This window comes from Pyrus communis, chromosome 10 (assembly GCF_041283825.1).
Source record: "Pyrus communis isolate YQ-2024b chromosome 10, ASM4128382v1, whole genome shotgun sequence".
Classification (NCBI taxonomy): domain Eukaryota; kingdom Viridiplantae; phylum Streptophyta; class Magnoliopsida; order Rosales; family Rosaceae; genus Pyrus; species Pyrus communis.
This window is the reverse complement of record NC_142574.1, coordinates 15,121,477-15,144,061: the sequence shown is the minus strand read 5'-3', so window position 1 is coordinate 15,144,061 and position 22,585 is coordinate 15,121,477. Positions and strand designations below refer to the sequence as shown.

The following is a 22,585-nucleotide window of genomic DNA, read 5'->3' as shown; positions in this document are numbered from 1 at the left end:
CTTATTCTTTGAATGTTTAAGAGGCCTTTGAGCTTGTGAAGACCTTGCACCTTGTAAACGCATAAGGGGTGGTTGTTGTGAATTAGAACCTTGAGATTACTTTGGAGCTTGTTGTGGTTGTTGATCAAGAGTAAGAGAGGCAATGCTTGAAGTCGATTTGGCCAACTCTACACAATACAAAACATAAAAAATATAATTGATGTTTACTTGAAAAAAGAAAATGAAGAAAGTTCTTTTACTTCAAATGATATACTTATCCGATTCAATACTTTCATAGAACTTAATGTGGTCAATTGAAGGTGCATCATCCTCCAAAGTAATAATATTATCACCCCTCGACCAATTTTGCATGCATATCAAGGCCTCCACCGATTTAGGAGTTAAAGAACTCCTAAAATCCGAAATCACTCGACCACCGGTGCTAAAAGCACTCTCCGATGCCACAGTCGAAACTTGAATTATAAGAATATCTTTTGCAATTGTGGCCAAGATAGGATACTTGGTACCATTCACCTTCCACCATAGGAGAATGTTAAAATACTTTATGGACTCCTCTTTCATAATTTGTACCAATGGATCAAACAAATAAGAATTCACCTCATCTCCCACCACTTTCTCATCACTATCTTCAACAAAATGCATCCATTCATCAATTAGATCATCTTCCGTCATAGCCACATTAGATGAGGTAGAAGAAGGTTGTGACTGTAAATTTTCCGATTTCTACATATATTTTCCACCTTCAATATTGGGAGCTTATTCATCATAAATGGCATGCAATATATTTTTTATTTCTTTAAATTTCAATTGTGCCTCAATGTCAGAAAGTTTCTTTCTAAAGAGTTGTGTGACATGCCTCAACTTGAACCTCGGATCTAAAACAAGTCCAATCACAATAAGCGGGTTCAATTCATGGTATGAGTCAAAATATTTTTCATATTTTGATCTCATATCGGATGCCATTGCCTTCAATAATTGCTCCGACGGTAAACCAACTTACATGTTGGCTCGGGATTCCAAGTTATTGATGGTGGTCTCCACTTTAATGACATCATGGAGGCCGGTATGAACCGTGGATGTGTAGAAGCACTCACCCTCAAAGTCACATCATAAAACACCCGTAAAAACTTGACAAAAACCTCTGCCTTAGACCAATCTTCTTCCATTGGTGGTCCAACCCTTTTCCTCCCCTTAGTTTAGCAAACAATAATCACACCATCTTCATCTTTTTCATCTTCAACTTCCTTAAAGTAAGCCAATAAGGGACTTCCTTCATCCTCTGCCATTGTAGCAAATGCCTTCTTAAATTTCAAGGCTACATCCAACATAACAAATGTAGAATTCCACCGAGTAGGGCAATCAAGGCAAACCGTTGCTTTGGACATCAATTTCTCCCTATTCACGGCTTGACTAAAAAGCTCCAATCTTTGTGGAGAGCTCATCACGAACCTCACACAATTTCTTATAGCTAATAGACCATTATTTAGCCTCTTCATCCCATGACTCACAATTATGTTGGTTATGTGAGTGATGCTTCTCACATGTAAATACTTGCCACCTAGAATAGCTCGTGAATTTCCCACCTATTCCTTTTCATCATAAGTTGATCCAAAACAACTTTATTTGCGGAAGCATTGTCCACTGTGATTGTCATAACTTTGTCTATCCCTCATTCTAACAAGCAACTTTCAATTAACTTTGCAATTGTGGTTCCATAGTGGTTAGGAATAACACAAAAGTTTATGATCCTCTTATGCATATTCCATTCATGATCAATAAAATGTGCAGTAAGAACCATATAATTGGTGTTTTGTGTGCTTGTCCAAGTGTCGGTAGTGAGACAAATTCTATGGCACTAAAGGTTTTCTTCAAACAAGCCTTCGATTCTTCACATGTTGAGAAAAGTTCTCACAAGAGTTCATCTAGAAGGCATTTTAAACAATGGAATACCAACAGCACAAAAAAGCCGAAACCCCATCTTATCAACTGTACTAAATGGCATCTCATCTATGACTAACATCTTGACATATGCTTCTAACACACTTTATTGTGAAAATCCAACAGCAACCAGATTGTTACCTTTACCTTTATACCCAACCAAAACTTTTTGCTTTTTACTTCTATTCCCTTCGTTCTCATGCTTGTGGTGCCATTAACTCTCGGGTTGAGCTACATAGTCACCTACACTACTCTGTTTTAGGCAATAATTACATTTAGCTTTCCTAAGTTTTACTTCAGCCAAATATTTCTCCCCCTTTTCATTGATTTTCGACCGTTTTTTCGTCATATAATATGTTGTAAAATGATCCCAAACCCAGCTACGTTTTCTTGAATCAGAGTTACTTACTTTTTCATCTTCACCCTCAGATTCTTCGCTGTCATTTTCAAGGTCACCTTCAACGTCTATTTCATTTTCCGAGTCAATTTCTATTGCCTCATCCGACGGCTTCTCAGGGGAGTCCTGTAGAAGAGTGACCAATCCCACTATGCTTGCTGGGATTCTTCGTATCTTGACTGAAATAAAATACGAAATGCTCATTATCTTACATTAATGGAATGCACATAATCTACAACATACAACACACAACACACAACACAAACATTAAAGAAAGCCTCTTTGACCATATGTAGAACGCAACAAGCATTCAGTCCATAATTTTACAATCATTCTGGAAGAACGCAACAAAAGTGAAAATCGTCAACAATCTAAGGATAGTTATTGCTACACATGTCATCCTAGTAACAGAAAACCTGGTCATACTTCCTCAGTTGTTTTATTAAACAACACATCTTAATTTACAGATGGCCATTTTCATGGGGGTGCATTTTCATAATAGAGATGAAAACCAACAAAAAATGGGTATGCTTAACCAAAATAGGAATGGAAGACATATATGTCGCATGGATATAGATTCAGGAATCAAGATGTATAATATGATACAATACAATACAATACAATGACATGACAGCACATCAAAAACTAAAGTAGTGTCCTAACTTTGATTAATATTGGCATGTTGAATTCAATGCCATAACCACCAGTGCTCCAAAATAGAACATAACAAAATAATTCAATGCCATAACCTACTAGAGAACAACAAAACAGAAATAAACATACGAAGAAAGAAAGTGCTAATGTTATTATGTTATTCCAGCGCCTTCAAATTCAATATGACTGATGCTCATTGTCATTGCTCAGTGCTTACAACAGAAATAAACATATCCAGTAAATATTTGTTTATTTAGGCTCAAAGTGAGTTGCTTATTTGAATCACATATCCAGTAAATATTTCTTTGAGTTAGTGTAGTCTCCATGATGAAACTTGTATGATTCCCAACCCAATAAACACATATTTAGAAAATGTAACATCTTGTTTATAAGGGTTCCCCAACCGACAAAAAAAAGGTCAGAGAACATGCTTCATCTCTTCCCATATTAAAGATTCAATGGATTCAACTTCGATTTCACATCCAAGACTTTAAATTGAATCTTTGATTCAAACGAACCCTAATCCAGTTTCCCTTTTGAATCCTTGATTCAAATGAACCCTAATTGTAAAATTAATATAATTACAAATTATTAACTAAACTAACTAATACAAGTTCTAAGTTCTTACCATATTAGTTGGAACAAAGAGCAGTTGAATGATTTGCCAAGTCTGTTTTGCAAAGCTTTTGATTTGCAGAGTTCAGGGCTTGCTGCAGATGAAAGGGATCTGGGGATGCAAGGCAAGCAGTGAGGTCGCACTGTCGCAGACTCGCAGAGATGCAAGCAGAAGCAACCAGGTCGTAGAATTGAAGATGATTTTCAAGAAGATGAGTTAAGGAAAAGATGAGTTTTAAGAAGATGAGTTAAGGAGATGAAGATGTTTTTTCAGCCTTCAGGAGCCGAAGTGCAAAACTAGATTAAAAGTTTAAAATATAACATTGATTTATCAATTTTATTATATGGTGCGGTTTCGATTTCGGTGCAGTTTTGAAAATCCAAAACCGAAACCAAACTGTTTTCTTTGTTGCAGTTCGGTTTTGAAACCGAAACCGTTTCAAAACCGCAAAACCAAACCGTTCTGTGCGGTTCGATTCAATTCGTGTTTCGGTTTCGGTTTTCGGTTCCAAGTGCCCACCCCTATTCAGATGGGATTAGGTTTATTTTTTTAATTTTTTAATTTTTTTTAATTTTTTTTAATTTTTTAATATTCATGTGGGTCCTATATTGATACGTGGCACCCAGTCATTATTCACGTGGGTGCCACATCACCAGTTAACGGATGACTTAACAGCATCCTTAACAAATGTATGAAATTGTCCCAAAATTTTGACTTCAGGTACCATTTTGGGATGAAAAAAACTTCATGTACCAAATGTTGAAAACTAAGAAACTTGAGAGTAGTAAACTGAGATTAACCTTATATACATACATACATACATATATATATATATACATACATATATATATATATATATATATATATATATTATGTGCATGTATGTATGTTTGTATATATGTCACATCCCAACCCGGGCTCCACCACATACCAGGCTCGACTTCGCCGTAGCACGATATTGTCCGCTTTGGGCCCCGACCATGCCCTCACGGTTTTGTTTCTAGGAACTCACATGAGAACTTCCCAGTGGGTCACCCATCCTGGGAATGCTCTCGCACGAACTCGCTTAACTTCGGAGTTCCGATGAACTCCAAAGTCAGTGAGCTCCCAAAATGCCTCGTGTTATATGGAGGTAGGCATGTACATATAAGACACATCATCCCCTCTCCGTTGGTTGATGTGGGATCTCACAATATAAACACGGCTACATTCATCAAAATTAACAAAAAAATTATTGTACCAAAATATGGGTACATTCTTCAAAACGACACAACAATTAATTTTATTAGGCTTAATAAAATTAGGAAATTTTTTTTATTAAACTTGACATGGATACATTCTCAAATCAAGAAAAAAAAATGTGCCCATATAAGTTTAAAAATGGATAAGAAAAAAAAAATTGAATAGATTTTATATTAAAAAATGGTACATTTTACTAGAACAAATTGATATATTTAACAATGAGTACATTTTAAGATTAAAAATTTTTAAAATTACATGAATGGGTACATATAAGATTAAAAAATTGGAAACATTTTTATAAAAAATTAAGGGGTACAAACTTATTCTAATTTTTTTTTTTTTTAATTTTGGAAATGTTTTGAATTGAAAATTAGTTAGGAGTTTAATAAAGGTGTGAGTATTAAAATCCTAAATCAATTATTAATTTTTATTTTTAAAATTACGTAAATTCATTATTGCATTAATGATAGGGACCTTGATTAAAATCTGAAAACTAATAAGGTTTCAATTAAAGAACATTAGTAACTAAGGACCGAATACTAGTTTTTTTTCTTATATTATTTGTTGACTACATTGTTGATTACGTCTCTAACAGATTTGAGACCTAGTGAAGTGTGACTTATTTATCCAAATGAGTTTCTCCTCTATGAAAAATATGATTCCCAAATATGAAACATTACTCTACACCATTTGTGAAACTAATTGATGAAAGATTCTAAAACTTAGAAGTCCAGCTCTAATAATCTCAATACCCAATACAGAGAGATCTTCACATAAAAGTATAGAGATTGTACGTGCAATACTAAAAACAAGCTTTAAATTGCTTGAAACTTCTTATAATCTAATTAATACTTAGAACATTCATATATTCACTGGAAGTCATGTCTTGAACTATCTCCAAGGTATCCGTGTCCTTATAGCCCACAGAAGGGACGTTTTGGAATAGCTTCAATTGGAAATGGAAACATCCAATACGACATCCTTCTAATCCAATGAATCCTCTTTTTGGCTTTTTATGTACGGCCAAGTGATGAGAGATTTTTTAGTGTGCTCGGAATACTTAATAGAACCCATGTCATGATACAATTAGCGGGACATTTGGAGGAAAAAAAAAAAAACTTTTCTCCAATTGTATAATGACATGCGTTGTTCCGTCCTGTGTTCCGAGCATATAAATCCCTCGAAGTGATGTCCCATCTTTTACTCTCACTGTTCTAAAAATCCCCGACTAGCACCTAGGCGCCACCGCCCCGATTAATGACTAAACGTTTGAAAATTAAGAAATGGCACCTAGAGCTACTAAGGTGCCCACCTAGACCGCCTAGCCGGCCTAGGTTGCGACTCACTTAAACATAAAATAGATAGCTTTCATTTTGCATTTTATTTTTTTCAATAAATTGTAAGAGACTTGACTTGTTGAATACTTAAATGAACACACATTATATGTTTATTTCCTATGTTTTCATTATGTTCCAATAGCTCATAATATATATGTCATTCTATGGTGAAATTATATATATTTTAAGTATAAATAGACACTTGTTTACACAAAATATAATATATTTAATTAAATCCGTCTAGTCCGCCTAGGCCCCGCTTAGGCGTTAGGCCTTATCCCGTCACTCAACTAGCGCCTAGCGTTTTTTAGAACCCTGTTTATTCTATATGACCTAATTAATAGTATATGCTAGCTTAGTCCATAGTGACGCGATCGAGTGGCCTTGCATTCGGAAGCATACAATCCAAATTAAAGTGAGTTGTGAAAAGTTAATTGTATTGGAATCCCATTCTCCACAAACTTCATTTTGTTAATTAACAATAAATTAAATATACTTTATGTAGCATTAGATTATTAATTGTGTTCCTAATAAGATAAAGATGCCACGTACCCGAGTCGCGACTATAACTTCAATGCTTTTACTTTGTCCATTTCGTCATCTTTATCATTAGTCCCATGCGTGCCACTTTCTTCCCAACTTCTGCGCCTTGTAAATATAGCCACTCACTCACTTAACTCTTCAAGTGAAAATAACTTGTTCATCTAATAAAACACATATATGATTATGTATAATAACTTAATAAGGTTCTCCCTAACATATTGTATGGCATCTTAGGCTATCAAATTACTGATTAATATGGATAATTGGTTGCGTAAAGTCTAATTTTACTGCATATTTACTTTAGAATTAGCGTTGGAATTATTCTAATTTCTAACTTACGGAATTAACATGTTGGTTCCTTAATACAATTCATAATCTAATACACATTCCTTTCTCTCCACATTCTTGACTTCCTCATTTTATAAATTTCGACCATTTCCAAATAAGTAATGATGTATGAAGAAGGAAAATTCCTCAAATTAATTTTGTATGTAATTCTTTGAACATCTTTCTTAAATTTAATCAAAATAATACAATGTGAATCATTTATTTATATTGGTTAAGTACAATTGGTGACACCCTTTTGACATGTAAGGGATTATTATTCTTTGAAAAAGGGAAGGAAGAAAGTTGGGGATTCTTCTACCATTATATGGAAAAGCAATAATGGATGGTTGCTATTATACAAAATTGGTTTCCCTAAAGAATGGAATACACATTTACGCCCCACTTAATTGGCTGTTAAATCCAATCCAGCTAGACTCCCCACTCCCTTGTATGTTCTAAATAATGCTTAATTAGAGATGGTAATCATCCTAGCAGCACTAAACATATTTTGGTCTTGCGTGCAAGAGTTCCACGAGTAGTACAAGCTATATAGTACAGCCAGAAGCAAATAGAAATAGAAAGAAACAGAAAAAGAATCTAGTCACAGATCTTAGATAATATCCATGCAGAGGTATATCTATCGTACGGTGGAGAAACGAAATTATGCGAACCACACCGTTGGGCGGAGACATGCAGCCGTCCCTCACCAAGTTCCTTGGAACCCAACCCATAAACCCTCGATTACACAGTCGAATCAACCACGCACTCAACTTTACCTCCTATAACTTAACCCTAGTTAATCAAATCAAATGCTGGTTAATATTAATAATTACCTACAACCAGTAATAACTCGAGCGATTTTGACATCCCTCTTTTTGAACCATCCTGCATTCAAAACCATTCATTTTTCACCCCTTTTTTACACTGATGGAAGGAGTATTTTTTTATAGGCTTTTTAGCCAAAATGGTTCCTGAGATTTGTATAACACATCACTTTGATATCTGAGATTGTCCACCATCCATTATTTTGGTCATTCCATTAAAAACTCCGTTAAGTGTTCTGGAGCTCTTGGCCGAAAGTTTGGGCAATTTTCAAAGCTTCATAACTCAATCGTTTCTTAACCAAATTCGACCCATGATATATCAAAATGAAGATAGGAAAGTGTAAAACAAGATTATACCTATTTGGAAGCCCAATGGTTGCCTGAGATGGCCAGAAAATAGCCTGATAGATGACTGGTCCACGGAAAACTGGAAAACCCGTCAGAAACTGGATAAACTTTAAACGTTCATAACTTCTTCAATACTCAACGAAATTGAGCGATTAAAAAACAAAAATTATACTTCTCGATGAGAATAAGAGAATGGTACCTTTATTGATGTCTAAATCGCCATATTTTGTCTGAAATACGGCTCAAAAGTGGCTGTCTTGGTCTCGAGTTAGCCAATTTTGAGCCCTTTTTCGGCTAAACCACGGATAATTAGCCATCAAGAAAGATACCATTCTCTTTTTCTCATTAAGAAGTGTGATTTGTGTTTTTGAATCACTCAATTTCGTTGAGTATTAAAGAAGTTATGAACGTTTAAAGTTTACCCAGTTTCCGGCGAGTTTTCTAGTTTTCCCGCGGACCAGTCACCTTTCAGGCTATTTTCCAGCCATCTCCGGCAAACATTGGGCTTCCAAATAGGTATAATCTTGTTCTACACCTTCCTATCTTCATTTTGATATATTATGGGTCGAATTTGGTTAAGAAACGATTGAGTTACGAAGCTTTGAAAATTGCCCAAACTTTCGGCCAAGAGCTCCGGGACACTTAATGGAGTTTTTAACAGAATGACCAAAATAATGGATGGTGGACAATCTCAGGGACCAAAGTGATGTGTTATGCAAATCTCAAGGACCATTTTGACTAAAAAACCTTTTTTATAATGTAGGTACGTACAGGTAAAAATAGTAATGTCAAAATCCTTATGGAAGGAGTATTAGAAACACTAATCTAGCAGTTAATTTGGATCATACGTTCAAATAGAATAGTTAATCATTGAACACTAATTGTAATATCTAAACTATATGCTCATAAATTATGAACAATTATATATTCATGTAATATATATTGACATATGTTTTTAGATTGTTAATATAAACAAATCACAAACTTGTATAATCCCAATATTTACATAAAATACTTTAATTAATGTGTTGACGTTGTAAATTTATATCAACAAATTATTAATCTAATGATATTTTTCTTTAGTTAATGAATGTCCCACTACCTCCCCCTTTTTCTTTTTCTTTTTTTAAAGCTATGATATTGTATACGCGACCTGATAACATTTCCCACTCTCAATCACTATATATACAAGTCATGATGCCAATTATAACACCCTCCCACATTTCCAATATAAATTAAACGCAGGCGAGTCCTGCATGTGGGTTAGATCATCTAGTCCTGCTGTTGTTGTCGTCGACGTCGTCGTCCAAGACCAGAATTCGATCTGTTACTATATATTAATGCGTGAAGAATGAGTTGCAATGGATGCCGAGTTCTAAGAAAGGGTTGCAGTGATAACTGCATGCTTAGGCAATGCCTACAATGGATGGAAGACCCCCAAGCTCAAGCCCACGCCACCGTTTTTGTGGCCAAGTTCTTTGGCCGCGCCGGCCTCTTCTCCTTCATCAACGGCGTCTCTGAGTCCCAACGACCCGGTATATATAAAGTTTTCCCTTATCAAATCAAAATCGAAGTATGTGCATACAAACGTTCACACTGGAATACGTTGTTTTTGCATGATGATCAATCAAGCATGCAAAAATATTTAAGTATGCAGTGGACGTCTGATTTAAACGTTCATATGTGTGTGTGCGCGCGCGCGCGTGTGTGCAAATTATAAAGATATCTACGATCTCTGATGAGAACAGGTTTTCTTGGTTTAGCTTTGTTTCAGTCGTTATTATTTGAGGCGGTGGGGCGGACTATAAATCCTGTAAATGGGGCAACAGGGCTTCTTTTGAGTGGGAAGTGGGACGTGTGCCAGGCGGCGATAGAGACGGTGTTACGTGGCGGTGCGTTGGAACCACTTCCCGAGTATAGTCGTGACAACCATTATGTTCGTGAACATCAGGTTCGAGTAGAACAACGGCAATCCACCAAGAAGAAGAGGCCTTATTTTGCTGTCGATGATGACGTGGCTAATTTCCAACCGCCCGATCTCAATCTTTGCTTGACATCTGCAGCTGGGTTGACGTCGAGGACGAAACGGAGGGATTGTAGAGCGGCAACGCCGTCCGTTGAAGACTAGGAAACGACGTCGTTGGGGAGTTCTTCATCAGAGAACAATTGTACTGCTGGTAATTTAGAGAGAACAAAGCTTCAGAGGTTATTCATTTGAAACCCTGTTCTCCTCCGTTTTGTTGTTGCCGAGTAAATAATCTGTGGGGAAGAAAATATTTCCACAAATTATTAAATAATCTTTGGTTGTATAAGCATAAAAGGCACTCTTGCATTGCGTTGATTTTTGACCTTTTACTATAGATTTGAATCATTTGATCTGAAGTTTTTTTTTTTTTTTTTTTTTAAGGATTAATTATCTTAAACCTCCAATCTTTTATTGTCATTCTAAATTAGTCTCAATTTTTTTAAACATTCCAAACAAGTACCCAACATATTGTCATATCCATTAAGTTTCAGTTAAATTTTCAGTTAAATGTACCTGTGACAATAATAGATCCCACTTATTTGCTCACTGACCCTATACTAATAATAATAATAATAATAATAATAATATCTTCTAAAAAGCATGAAGATGGAAAAAAATTACAAATAAAATGAAATATAAAAATGAAGAACGGGAAACTCCTAACAAAGAAGAGGGTGAAGAATTCAAATAGGGTCTCCAGGAGTTTATTTCTGCTCATGTGATTTCCTCATTCACCAATTTTCAGCTAGTAAAGCTTCAAGTTCTTCTTGTGGGGAATGAAGATGGTGATGACCGTATCATGGCAATCCATACTATTTAAGCAACCTCCATGACCTTCGTCTCGATGTTGGCGGCTTGAGTTATAAGGTGGAGTTCTTGGTTGTGCATTGGGTTTGGAGGTGATGGCCTAAAGGGGGTGGTGGTGACCGTCACTTGATGGAGGTCATGCTTCCATGACTTTCTATTGATGTTGGAGACAAAATAAGCCCTAGTTAATTTGATAGAAATTTAATTGGGGCTTAAACGGATGTAACATTTTCAATTAGTTTGGTACTTGTTTGAAATGTTTAAAAAAGTTGAGACTAATTTGGAATAATACTAAAATAATTAGGAGTTTTTTAAGTACTTAATTACTTTTACCGTGCATATTTTGTTTTAGGAAATCAATGTGCAAATTGAATATTCAGAGGCCATGACTGAAGGTGTAATACATGCATGGACCACATTTTGAATCTCTGTGATTGGCATAATGTGCAAGGGTTGTCTAAATTTTGATGATGGAAAGTTTAAATTAATTAGGTAGGGGACATATGGACGAGTGGACTATTACTGCTGTTGGCCTTTGATTAGCTTCAAGAGGCGCATTTACACTTTTATAGACATGCATGTATACTAAAATTGTGAAGAAAAGTGTATACATACTTACATGCATACATACATACATACAAATATATATATATATATATATATAAATAATATAAATGTATTGAACAAACAATTTTATGTAATCTAGTGATTCCAAAATAATCAGGCATGCGCTTGCTTGCGAACGTAGTGTTACAAGTTCATTAATGTAGCAAACATGGGAATTCTCAACCAATATGTGTATCGTATTATAATATAGAAGTAGTACAAAATATGGAAATTCTTGACAATATATATATATATATATATCGTATTATACTATACAAGTAGTACACCGTAAGGGAATTCTTGTTGTAAAGCTCAATATAGCGCTTGGTGTTTATACATGCAAGTCTTAAACGTCAAAATCAGAGGAATAATCTTAGGAGATGAGTAATAACGGAAATACATGTGTTGAGTATTGAGTGGTTAGGATATAATGTAGAGGAGTGCCACATAGGCAAATCAGTTAGTGCCACATAGGCAAATCAGTTAGAGGAGTGTTATAAAAGACTGTACAAACGTTTACAATTCCAATTTTCAATTTCAGTTTTCCTTTTTCCGCTGCTCATCTTCTTTCTCTCTCTAAAATCTTTCTTTCTCAAGTTTCTTGAATTCCTTGACTTTCTGATGTTATCATGGTATCCAGAGCCAACGATCGTGCGCGGGTGTGTGCTCGTCGAAGTCAGTAATGGAAGTGTGATGGTCTGCAAATCTGTCTGGTGATTTGGAGTATTTTTCTTGGCGATTTAGGGTTGTCTATCTGCATTCAGAGCGACGCAGGAATTTCAGGTGTTGTGTAGTGTTTCTTTGGTTTTCCCTTTTTTGTCAATTTGTTTGATTTGCGAAGATGAAGTTGTAAAGGCCAAAGCCATTATTAGATTAGTTGTTGAGCACTGGGTAGTTAAGAAGGCCAATGCCATTACTTTGTGCTAAGAAGGAGTCTAAAAGCCAATCCTATTGATTCAAGAAAGTTGAGTTAGTCAGGGGTCTAGGTCAAGAAAATTGTTGTGTTTTTCTGAGAAGTATTCGAAGAATTGTTAAAAGGTTGGGTCTTGAACTATATTTGGTATGGCTCCCTCTGTGAAAATTGAGGGATTGTTGGGCATGCTTACTATTCGTCTTGGTGAGCACAATTACACTAAATGGTCATTTCAATTCAAGTCTGTATTGAAAGGGTACAAACTGTTTGGTCATTTTGATGGTTCAGTTTCTTGTCCATTGAAGTTTGTGGTTAGTCCAGAAAGTGGGGTTACAAAAGAATTGACTAATGCCTTTCAAGATTGGGAGACCACGGATTTATCTCTATTGAGTTTGTTGATAGCAACGTTGACTGATGATGCGATAGAATATGTTATAGGGTGTAAGTCTGCTGCTGAAGCTTGGACAAATCTTGAGGAAAGATTTGCATCTGTGTCTAGGACAGGTGTTAATCACTTGAAAACAGAATTACATACAGTTCAAAAAGGTGGGGATTCAATGGATAAATATCTGTTACGGATCAAGACAATCAGGGATCAATTGATGGCTGCAGGGGAATTTGTCTTAGATAATGATGTGATGATTGTTGTTCTTGCTGGGTTACCCAGAGAGTATGCAACTATTAGGACGGTTATACTTGCGAAGGACTCTAATGTGTGTATAAAAGAGTTTAGGGCACTGTTAATTGGTGCTGAAAGGGAAAATGATGTGGTAATGAATTCATTGACTCATAATATGGCTGGTTTGTATGTGCAAGGAAATAATGGTGGTTCAAGTTCTGCTGTGTATACTAATGGTGAATCTAGTTCCAATTCGTCTGCTAATGAGCCGTCTAGTACTGGAGGTGTTCTTACTGCTACTCCACTTCCACAACAAATGTCATTTTTTCCACAGTCTCCAATGATGCAACCTGTGTATGGTTCTAATCAAAGTTCTTACGGCTCAGGTGGTGGGTGTGTTGGTCACTTGGAGCAGCATCCACAAGACAATTCAAGGCAACAACAATCTTCAGCGCAGTTTCTTGGATCTCAACAAAGGTTTTACAGTGGAGGACAGTCAAGGGGAAATAGTTCTTATCGATCAGGTTTCAAAGGTAAAGGGTCGAATTATAGGAATAATAGTAGTTGGAATGGAAATGTTGAGTCTAGAACTACATTACATCCAGAGTGTCAAATCTGTCAGAGGAGAGGGCATACTGCTCCAAATTGTTTTTATAGAACTGCGCAGAGTACTTCACCACATTTCAATACTAAATGTCAAATTTGTGGTAAAATGGGACATAGTGCTCTGGAATGCTATCATAGGGGAAATTACTCTTATCAACCCTCTGGACCTCCTGCTTCTCTTGGACCTACATTTCCTGGTCATTCTTCAGTGATTCCTTCATCACAGGGTTGTGTTCCACAGCCTCCGAATTTTGCTGCTCATTATTCATATCAGGGGCATGCACCTTTTATGCAAGGGATGAATGGTCCACAGAACATACATGAACCTGATCTTTCATATCAAGTCCAACCTGCAGTGCAAGGACTAAATGTTCAAAGTTCACCATCCTATTCCAATGCTGCAAATTGGATTGTGGATACAGGGGCATCACACCACATGACATCTGATCTTGCTAGCTTACATCAAGTTTCTTCTTTTGACGGTTCAGAGAAAATTAAAATTGGCAATGGTCAAGGTTTGCCAATTCAGAATACTGGTTCTGCAATTATTAAAACACATTCTCATTCTATTCTAATGAAAAATGTGCTGCATGTTCCATCTCTTGCTGTGAATCTAATGTCTGTAAAGCAGCTGTGTAAAGATAACAAATGCTGGTTTATTTGTGATGACATCAATTTCTTTGTGCAGGAGAAGGTGACAAGGGAGATCTTATACAAAGGAAGGAGTAAACATAACGAGTTGTTCCAGATTCCTGTGTCTTCATGGACAGTTCCAAAGGCTTTTATTGGACAATTGATCAAGTCTTCTCTCTGGCACCAAAGGCTAGGGCATCCTACAAATAAAGTCATGGCAGTTATGTTAGCTAAGTCTCAGATTCCAGTTTCTATGGATAATAAGCATACTATATGTACAGATTGTATTCATGGGAAGATTACTCGCAAACCTTTTGATAATGAGTCATCTAGGTGTGTCTTACCTTTTGATAGAATCCATTCCGATGTTTGGGGACCTTCTTCAGTTAAGTCTCTAGAAGGGTATAGATTCTATGTTGTATTTGTTGATGATTGTACAAGATACATGTGGATTTTTCCATTATATAATAAATCAGAGGTGTTTTTGATATTTGTCAAGTTTTACAAGTATATTGAGGTTCAATTTGGAGCCAAATTAAAGTGTTTACAATCAGATGGGGGTGGTGGTTTTGTCAGTCATTCATTTAAAGAATTTATGCAGTCTAAAGGAATGGTTCATAGAATTTCCTGCCCATACACTCCACAACAAAATGGATTGGTTGAAAGAAGGCACAGACATGTAGTTGAAACAGCAATAACCTTGATGAATGCTGTTGGGTTGTCACAGGAGCTTTGGTATCTGTCTTGTGCACATGATGTGTACTTAATCAACAGAATGGCTTCTAAGTCATTACAAATGAATTCACCTTATTTTGGTTTGTATGACAAGCATCCATCCTTGAAGGATTTGAAAATATATGGCTCAGCTGTGTTTCCATACTTGAGACATTATAATGACAGTAAACTTCAACCTAGATCTTCCATATGTATATTCTTAGGATATGCTTCAGGTTACAAAGGGGCTATCTGTTACAACTTGCAGACACAGAAGTTGGTTTTATCTAGGCATATTGTTCATGATGAGTCTGTGTTCCCTGCAAAATGTAAACCCTCTGTGATATTAAGTAGTCAATCTGTACCACTCTCTGTCAACTCTCCTCCAATTCTAGTTCCCTTCAGAGCTTTAAGTGAACATGACAATATATCTCCAGAGCCAGTTCAATTACAAAGGCAGGAATCTGGAACACAGGAATCTGAGTCATTGAGCTCATCTCCTATACAAGATCTCCAGCAACCTCTGTCACCTGTCTTAGGTCCAGCACATTCTCAGGTATTACCTCCTATCTCTGTGAGTGATTGGAATCCATCCTCTAGTTCCATTCCTGCTAATCCGTCTAGAACACATTCTATGACAACAAGACTTCAAACTGGAGCACTTACGAGGAGAGACTATACTGCCTTTTATGCATGTTTACCTAAATTACAGTCATTGGGAGTTGATAATGGATCTCTGTGTTCTGATGGATTTTCTTTTCTGGCTGAGAGTGTTGATTGTGAAGAACCAAAGAGTTTTAAAATCGCAGCTACGAATTCAAATTGGCAGCAAGCTATGCAAGATGAGTTTGATGCTCTTAAAGGGCAAGGGACTTGGGTTCTTGTACCCCCTCCTCCTCACAGAACTATTATTGGGAGCAAATGGGTATACAAGTTGAAAAAGAATCCTGATGGTAGTATATCTCGATACAAGGCACGTTTGGTAGCTCAAGGTTATACACAGGAACATGGCCTGGATTACTCCGAGACGTTTAGTCCAGTGGTGCGCCACACTACAGTGCGTTTAATTCTTGCACTTGCTACGAGTCACAACTGGGAACTTCGCCAACTTGATATCAAAAATGCATTCCTGCATGGTGAGTTGCAGGAAGAAATATACATGAAGCAACCTCAGGGATTTGTCGATTCCAGAGTACCCAACCATGTTTGCAAACTTGTTAAATCCTTGTATGGACTTAAACAGGCTCCACGAGCCTGGAATGCTAAGTTCACAGGTGTGTTACCTTCGATGGGATTTACTGTTTCTCAGTCTGACACAAGTCTCTTTGTTAAGACAGATAGTGAGGATATTGTTATGTTACTCCTGTATGTAGATGATATAATCCTTACAGGTTCGAATATCACCAAAGTTCAGGGTGTGATTACTGCTCTAAGTGAAATATTTGATTTAAAGGACATGGGGAAGCTCACATACTTCTTAGGGCTGCATATTCAGTATAAAGGCAATGGAGATATGTTTCTTAGTCAGACTAAGTATGCACAAGAGCTTATTAAAAAAGCAGGAATGGAGAATTGTAGGCCTGCACCAACACCTTCAAAGCCTCATACTCAGTTACTCTTATCTGAGGGGCAACCTTTGCCTGATCCGAGTATCTATCGCAGTATTGTTGGAGCACTTCAATATTTGACCTTCACCAGGCCTGATATTGCTCATTCTGTCAATGTTATGTGTCAATATATGACAACTCCAACTGATGCACACATGCTTCTTGTCAAACGGATACTCAGATATCTTCAAGGGACTCTACTGTGTGGCATTACCTATCGTTCAGGTCCTGATATTCACATTTCTGCCTATTCTGATGCTGATTGGGCTTCGGATATTAACACCAGGAGGTCAGTCACTGGTTATGTAGTCTTTCTTGGTTGTAATCCTGTTTCGTGGCAATCCAAGAAGCAATCGTCTGTCTCTCGAAGCTCCACCGAAGCTGAGTATAAAGCTCTAGCTAATTGTGCAGCTGATGTGTGTTGGATACGGTCCCTTATGAAAGATCTCCATCAGTTCCTACCTGCTCCTCCTGATCTCCATTGTGATAGTATCTCAGCATTGTCTCTTAGCACCAATCCTGTGTTTCATTCCAGGATTAAACATCTTGATATTGATTATCATTTTGTTCGTGAACGGGTGCAGAAGAAAGATATCGTGGTGCACTATATCTCCACAGACAATCAAGTTGCAGACATTCTTACTAAAGGACTTCATAGTCCTGTGTTTGTTAAGCACTGCATCAATCTCAGCCTTGGTCTTCCTGGCTGCGATTGAGGGGGGATAATAACGGAAATACATGTGTTGAGTATTGAGTGGTTAGGATATAATGTATAGAAGTGCCACATAGGCAAATCAGTTAGTGCCACATAGGCAAATCAGTTAGAGGAGTGTTATAAAAGACTGTACAAACGTTTACATTTTCAATTTCAGTTTTCCTTTTTCCGCTGCTCATCTTCTTTCTCTCTCTAAAATCTTTCTTTCTGAAGTTTCTTGAATTCCTTGACTTTCTGATGTTATCAATGAGTTCGGTTGATGTAACTTTGCTCTCTTATAGCTAGAAATGCTTTCTTACTTAGTCTAGTTCTCTTACCCCATGTATAATGTAGGAGGCATATTTTCGATATAGAAAAAAGAAACAGTTGATTACTCGGAGTCTCGGATTGATTCTCGCCTCTCAGCTCAAAACGATTTGTGAGTTCAGTTGAAGTGTTCATCGATTGGACGAGACGCAGAGTGTAACGCATCTGAGTTGGGTAGAAAGGGTCATTGTCTTTATCATCTTGACGTGGCAATAGAAAATAACGTATGAAAATCTATTAAGGTATTGGTCTAGTGGCATGTTGGTGGACGGCATGACAGCACTCATATAGCTCATTTTATGGTTGTGGTTAGTCATCCAAGACTGAAAATCCAACCCACTTCCCTTCATTGTAGACTTGTTGTTAGGGGTGGAAAACAATTCTGAGAATTCCGAACTGTACAAAAGTGCCGCAAATTGTTCGGTACCTGAAATTGAACTGATCTCGAAAAGTTTGGTATGAGATTCGGATCCCAATTACAAACCAAACTGAAACATATTTTATAATATTATATTTAATTTTAAGTTAAATTCAATAATTATGTGGACCATTGGATTTGGTTGAGATTAAATCTCAACCGTCCATTCATTACCCTAACTCTCTGAGCTCACTTGAGTCACCTCACTGTCACAGTCACTCTCTCTCTCTCTCTTGTCTTGTCTCGACTGACTCGACTCGTCCTCCGCCACCCAAAATCGAGCTTTGCTTCACAGCCACTGCAATGGCTTCCCTCACTGTCCTTTGTCCTAGGGCGTGCTCTGCCCCCGGTACCTGCCTCAACTCCTCCGTCCAGTCGTCGCAACTACAACAACCCCTACTCTCTTCCAACAATTGCCTCAATCGCTACTCCATTCCATCTCTGCAGATTTCTGGCCTTCAGGTTTGATTAATTCCGCAAACCGTTACTTTGTAAGCTTTATTTGTATAAATTTTATTGCTTTTTGTGTTTTCATGCTTTAGTTTTGTATTTTATTCAAATGGGTATTCTTTGTATATGTTGTATATCTTCATTCTGAAGCTTCTTTAATTTTTTCCAAACCGTACCGAAATAACAAAAAAATTCCGAGAATCCCGAAATTTTGGTTCAGTTTCGGTTTTCCAAATCCCGTCGCGTAAAGGATTGGTTCTGAATTCGGGTTATGCTTTTTGGTTCGAGATCCCAACCCGAACCACCCTAATTGTAGGTCATGTATGCTTGGAGAAGGGAAAATATTAAGGGTTTTTGCATGTGTCGCTGCATCTCTGAATAAAATGAGACATCTGAGAGTGGATTCAATTGGAACTTCCCTACAACTTTTGGGTCACTCACCTTCCAATATTTCTTCTATAAATCTTATTTCAAATATCAATATATGTATGAAATCCTAATTCTCAAACATAATAACAATTGTATGGCACTTAAACATTGTCAGGTGAATTAATAATATTGTGAAAATTTGCCACTTAGTACTACGATCTAATAGTATTTCTCTTTCTAAGTGAGAGGTCTTATGTTCGATTTTCGTCAAAGACGAATTTAAACCACATTATTGTTAGCCTATTATGAGGCTAAGCTCACCCATCTTCCCTCTTAGTGTAGATAATACAATTTAGTAAAAAAATATTGTAAAAAAATTGTGGATCACCCTGGTGGTTAGGCCCTTTTCCTCTTAAACTCATTGTATCAAGGCCATCCCCCTTCCTCTTACTATAAATTAGTATAGAATATAGCTTGTACTAAAAAAAATAACATTGTGAAAATTGAACCACTTATAACATATCTAGATTCTCAATTTTGAATGAGAAGAAGGAGAATTTTAATTTAAAAATAGGAAGTAATAATATAAAGACGGGTAAATTACATAAAACTACCTCAACTATTGGGTCAGTAACAGTTTCATACCTCATCTTGAAAAAGTTTCAATGGCATACCTTATCTTCGAATTTATTGTAATGTCATACCTTCCATCAGTTGTCTATCAATTCTTCTGTTAAATGCTGATATGGCATGAGGCAGGGCTCACTTTCTATTAAAAATAAATAAATAAAATATTTAAAAAGTAATAAAATATTAACTATTAACTAAATATTAAAAATTGAAAAAAAAAACAAAAAAATAAAATAAAAACAAAAACAAAACAAAATCCATATCCCATCACAACCCCCCCGGGCCGCGAAACCCCATCCCCTTCATCATCTTCCCCGTCCGTCGTCCCCCCTCCCCCACCCCTTTCTTCCCCCTCCCGTCTTCCCCAAACCCACCGCCCACCCATCCTACATCTCTTTCTCCGCACCCATCCTACATCTCCTCCTCCGCACCCAGATTCCTGATTGGTTTCAAAGGTTCCAACTCTCTCACACTCCCTCTTCAATCTGATTTACTCCACCATTTCAAAAATCCACAATTTTTTCTGCGGTTTTCTCACTGATCTGAGCAGCAAATCCGCCATTGAAGCTCAGGGAATTGTGTTTTGCAAGTTTTGGTGACGACCCAGAACCCAAAAGCTTTAAATTTTTTCAGAAAACGAAGGAAGCAATGGAGGGTAGGATGAAGAAATATAGCCAAGTGAGTCCAGAGAGGGCGAAAGTGTGGACTGAGAAGTCGCCCAAGTACCACCAGAACCAAGTCGTAGAGGAGGGAAGCTTTGAAGGATTTGAGGGAGGGGATGGAGGAGGAGGTGGAGGATGGGTGCAAGGGTGGGTGCGCGGTGGGTTTGGGGAAGACGGGAGGGGGAAGAAAGGGGTGGCAGAGGGGGGATGACGGATGGGGAAGATGATGAAGAGGATGGGGTTTCGGGGGGTGGGCTGATGGGATCTGGGTTTTTTTTTTTTTTTTTTTTTTTTTTTTTTGGGTTCAATTTTTAAAATTTTATTTACATTTTTTAATTTTTTTAAATTTTTTTAATAGAAAGTGGGCCTCGCCTCATGCCACGTTAGCATTTAACAAAGGAATTGACAGACAACTGACGGAATATATGACATTGCAACAAATTCAAAGATAAGGTATGCCATTGAAACTTTTTAAAGACAAAATATGAAACTGTTAATGACCTAATAGTTGAGGTCATTTTATGTAATTTACCCTATAAAGACTAACTACATTCATAATGTTTGGAGTGAAAAATAAAATGAGTCAAGAAGGTTCAATTTTTCTCATATTGCACCATAAAATTTTGAAATTGTATCAATTTATGTCTTCAATCTAATTGACTGTCTGATCATGCGTAACAACATGTGCCTATTTATGAGTTGATGTGGTAGCTAAGCTTGCACAACATCGAGAAAAACTAATTATCATGGAATTTCAACTTCTGCTCAACTTCATATTTCAAAACGACAATGAATCACATAGTTTGGTCTAGATGATGTAAGTGTGACTTCTAAGCAACCTAGAAACGAGTCTCATGTCAACCACATTGTTAATTTAACAAAGGATCATATAGTCAAATAGATAGAAGACATAAATTGATATAATTCTAAAATTTTATGATACAATGTGAAAAAAAAAATTGAAAACAGTTGGGCAAATTTTGGAATTTTTTAGATTGAACTTGAAATATTCAAATACATTCCAATTCTATCAAACTCTTTTTGGAGTGTTTGGATTTCGAATTTAAATCGGACAAAATATTTTGAACTCGATCTGAATCGGATTTTCTTATCCCTCAGTCGAAGGTTGTAAAACTGACAGTTTCACTTTCAGTTTGTATTTTCAATTGGGTGTTAATGCTTGGCCATCACATCCTCATGTGGTGGAACTAGGGTTGGAATATATTGTCAAATTATCATGCATTCGAATTGTCAAACGTACAATACTGATTTTGTGCCAATTGGTAATGACATGTACCGAACCAAAATTTTTTAGTACGGTATTGGTATTCAATACCATTACAATACTATTATCGTACCGAAAAATAAATATATTATATGATTTATATATATATATGTATATGATTTTATAATATTTCAATAATATTTAAGAAAAACCCCTTTATTATCTCTGATTCCTTGCACACTTTCTCTCTGCAACATTTTCTGTCACTCTCTACAAGGATTGGTGTTGTTGGTCTTGCATGTGCTTGCTGCTTGTGGTTTCTTACTGCAAGGGTTCTATTTGGGTTTTCCAATTTGGGCTACACTATATGAGAGTCATAAAACTAGAAAAAACAAAAGTTTGGGCCTTGACTTCGGTAGGAAAAAAAAATCAAATTTTGGTCCATAAAGTGGCCCAAAACAAATTAGCAATTACCATGATCATACCTGCCTACTAAACTATTTGGCAATACCATAATTTAGTATACCAAAAATTTGATATGATAATGGTAATAGATTTTGTCATATCAAGATTTTGATATGGTAATTAGTACGGAAATTTTGGTACGGTAGCCGTACCGAAACCGTCCCCAGGAGGAACTTCAAAAGGGCTGTCGTAGACCAAAATAGTCAGATGAAGTCAAAGTCTTCTTTCCAGTTGACTACTATCGTCCCATTTCTCTTTAGAAGATTTGTGAATATGTGGACGATCTTAAGCCGTCGGATATGACGAGCTCAGTCAATCAACGGTGAGTGAGTGATGTTAATAATATTATTCTTTTCTCATTACCAACTTAACCCCTTTTCCATCGATGGAGGCAAACGCATGTGCCAAGTTGATTCGTGAATTTTCAATCTCATGTTGATGCATTTACTTAAATAAAAGAGCTCGAGAAAAGAGAAATGATAGGATCAGTCGCGTATCATCGCCTAAGTTAATCTCAATCATTCTTACTAGATCCCACATTCTTGGGATTGGCGAAATAACAAATACACGAGCAAAAGAAGAGGGACA

General features: G+C 36.7%; 1 protein-coding gene and 1 pseudogene across 1 annotated transcript; one reads left to right on the top strand and one right to left on the bottom strand.

The window, feature by feature from the left end:
* Window positions 1-240: 240 nt before the first annotated feature.
* LOC148693565 (zinc finger BED domain-containing protein RICESLEEPER 2-like) lies at window positions 241-2,539 on the bottom strand (annotated as a pseudogene).
* A 6,909-nt stretch (window positions 2,540-9,448) lies between these two features.
* LOC137727752 (LOB domain-containing protein 38-like) lies at window positions 9,449-10,608 on the top strand. Its single transcript, XM_068466570.2, has 2 exons — window positions 9,449-9,761; window positions 9,990-10,608. Exons 1-2 carry the CDS (start codon window positions 9,578-9,580, stop codon window positions 10,352-10,354), a joined length of 549 nt encoding a protein of 182 aa, XP_068322671.2. The 5' UTR covers window positions 9,449-9,577; the 3' UTR covers window positions 10,355-10,608.
* Window positions 10,609-22,585: the final 11,977 nt, after the last annotated feature.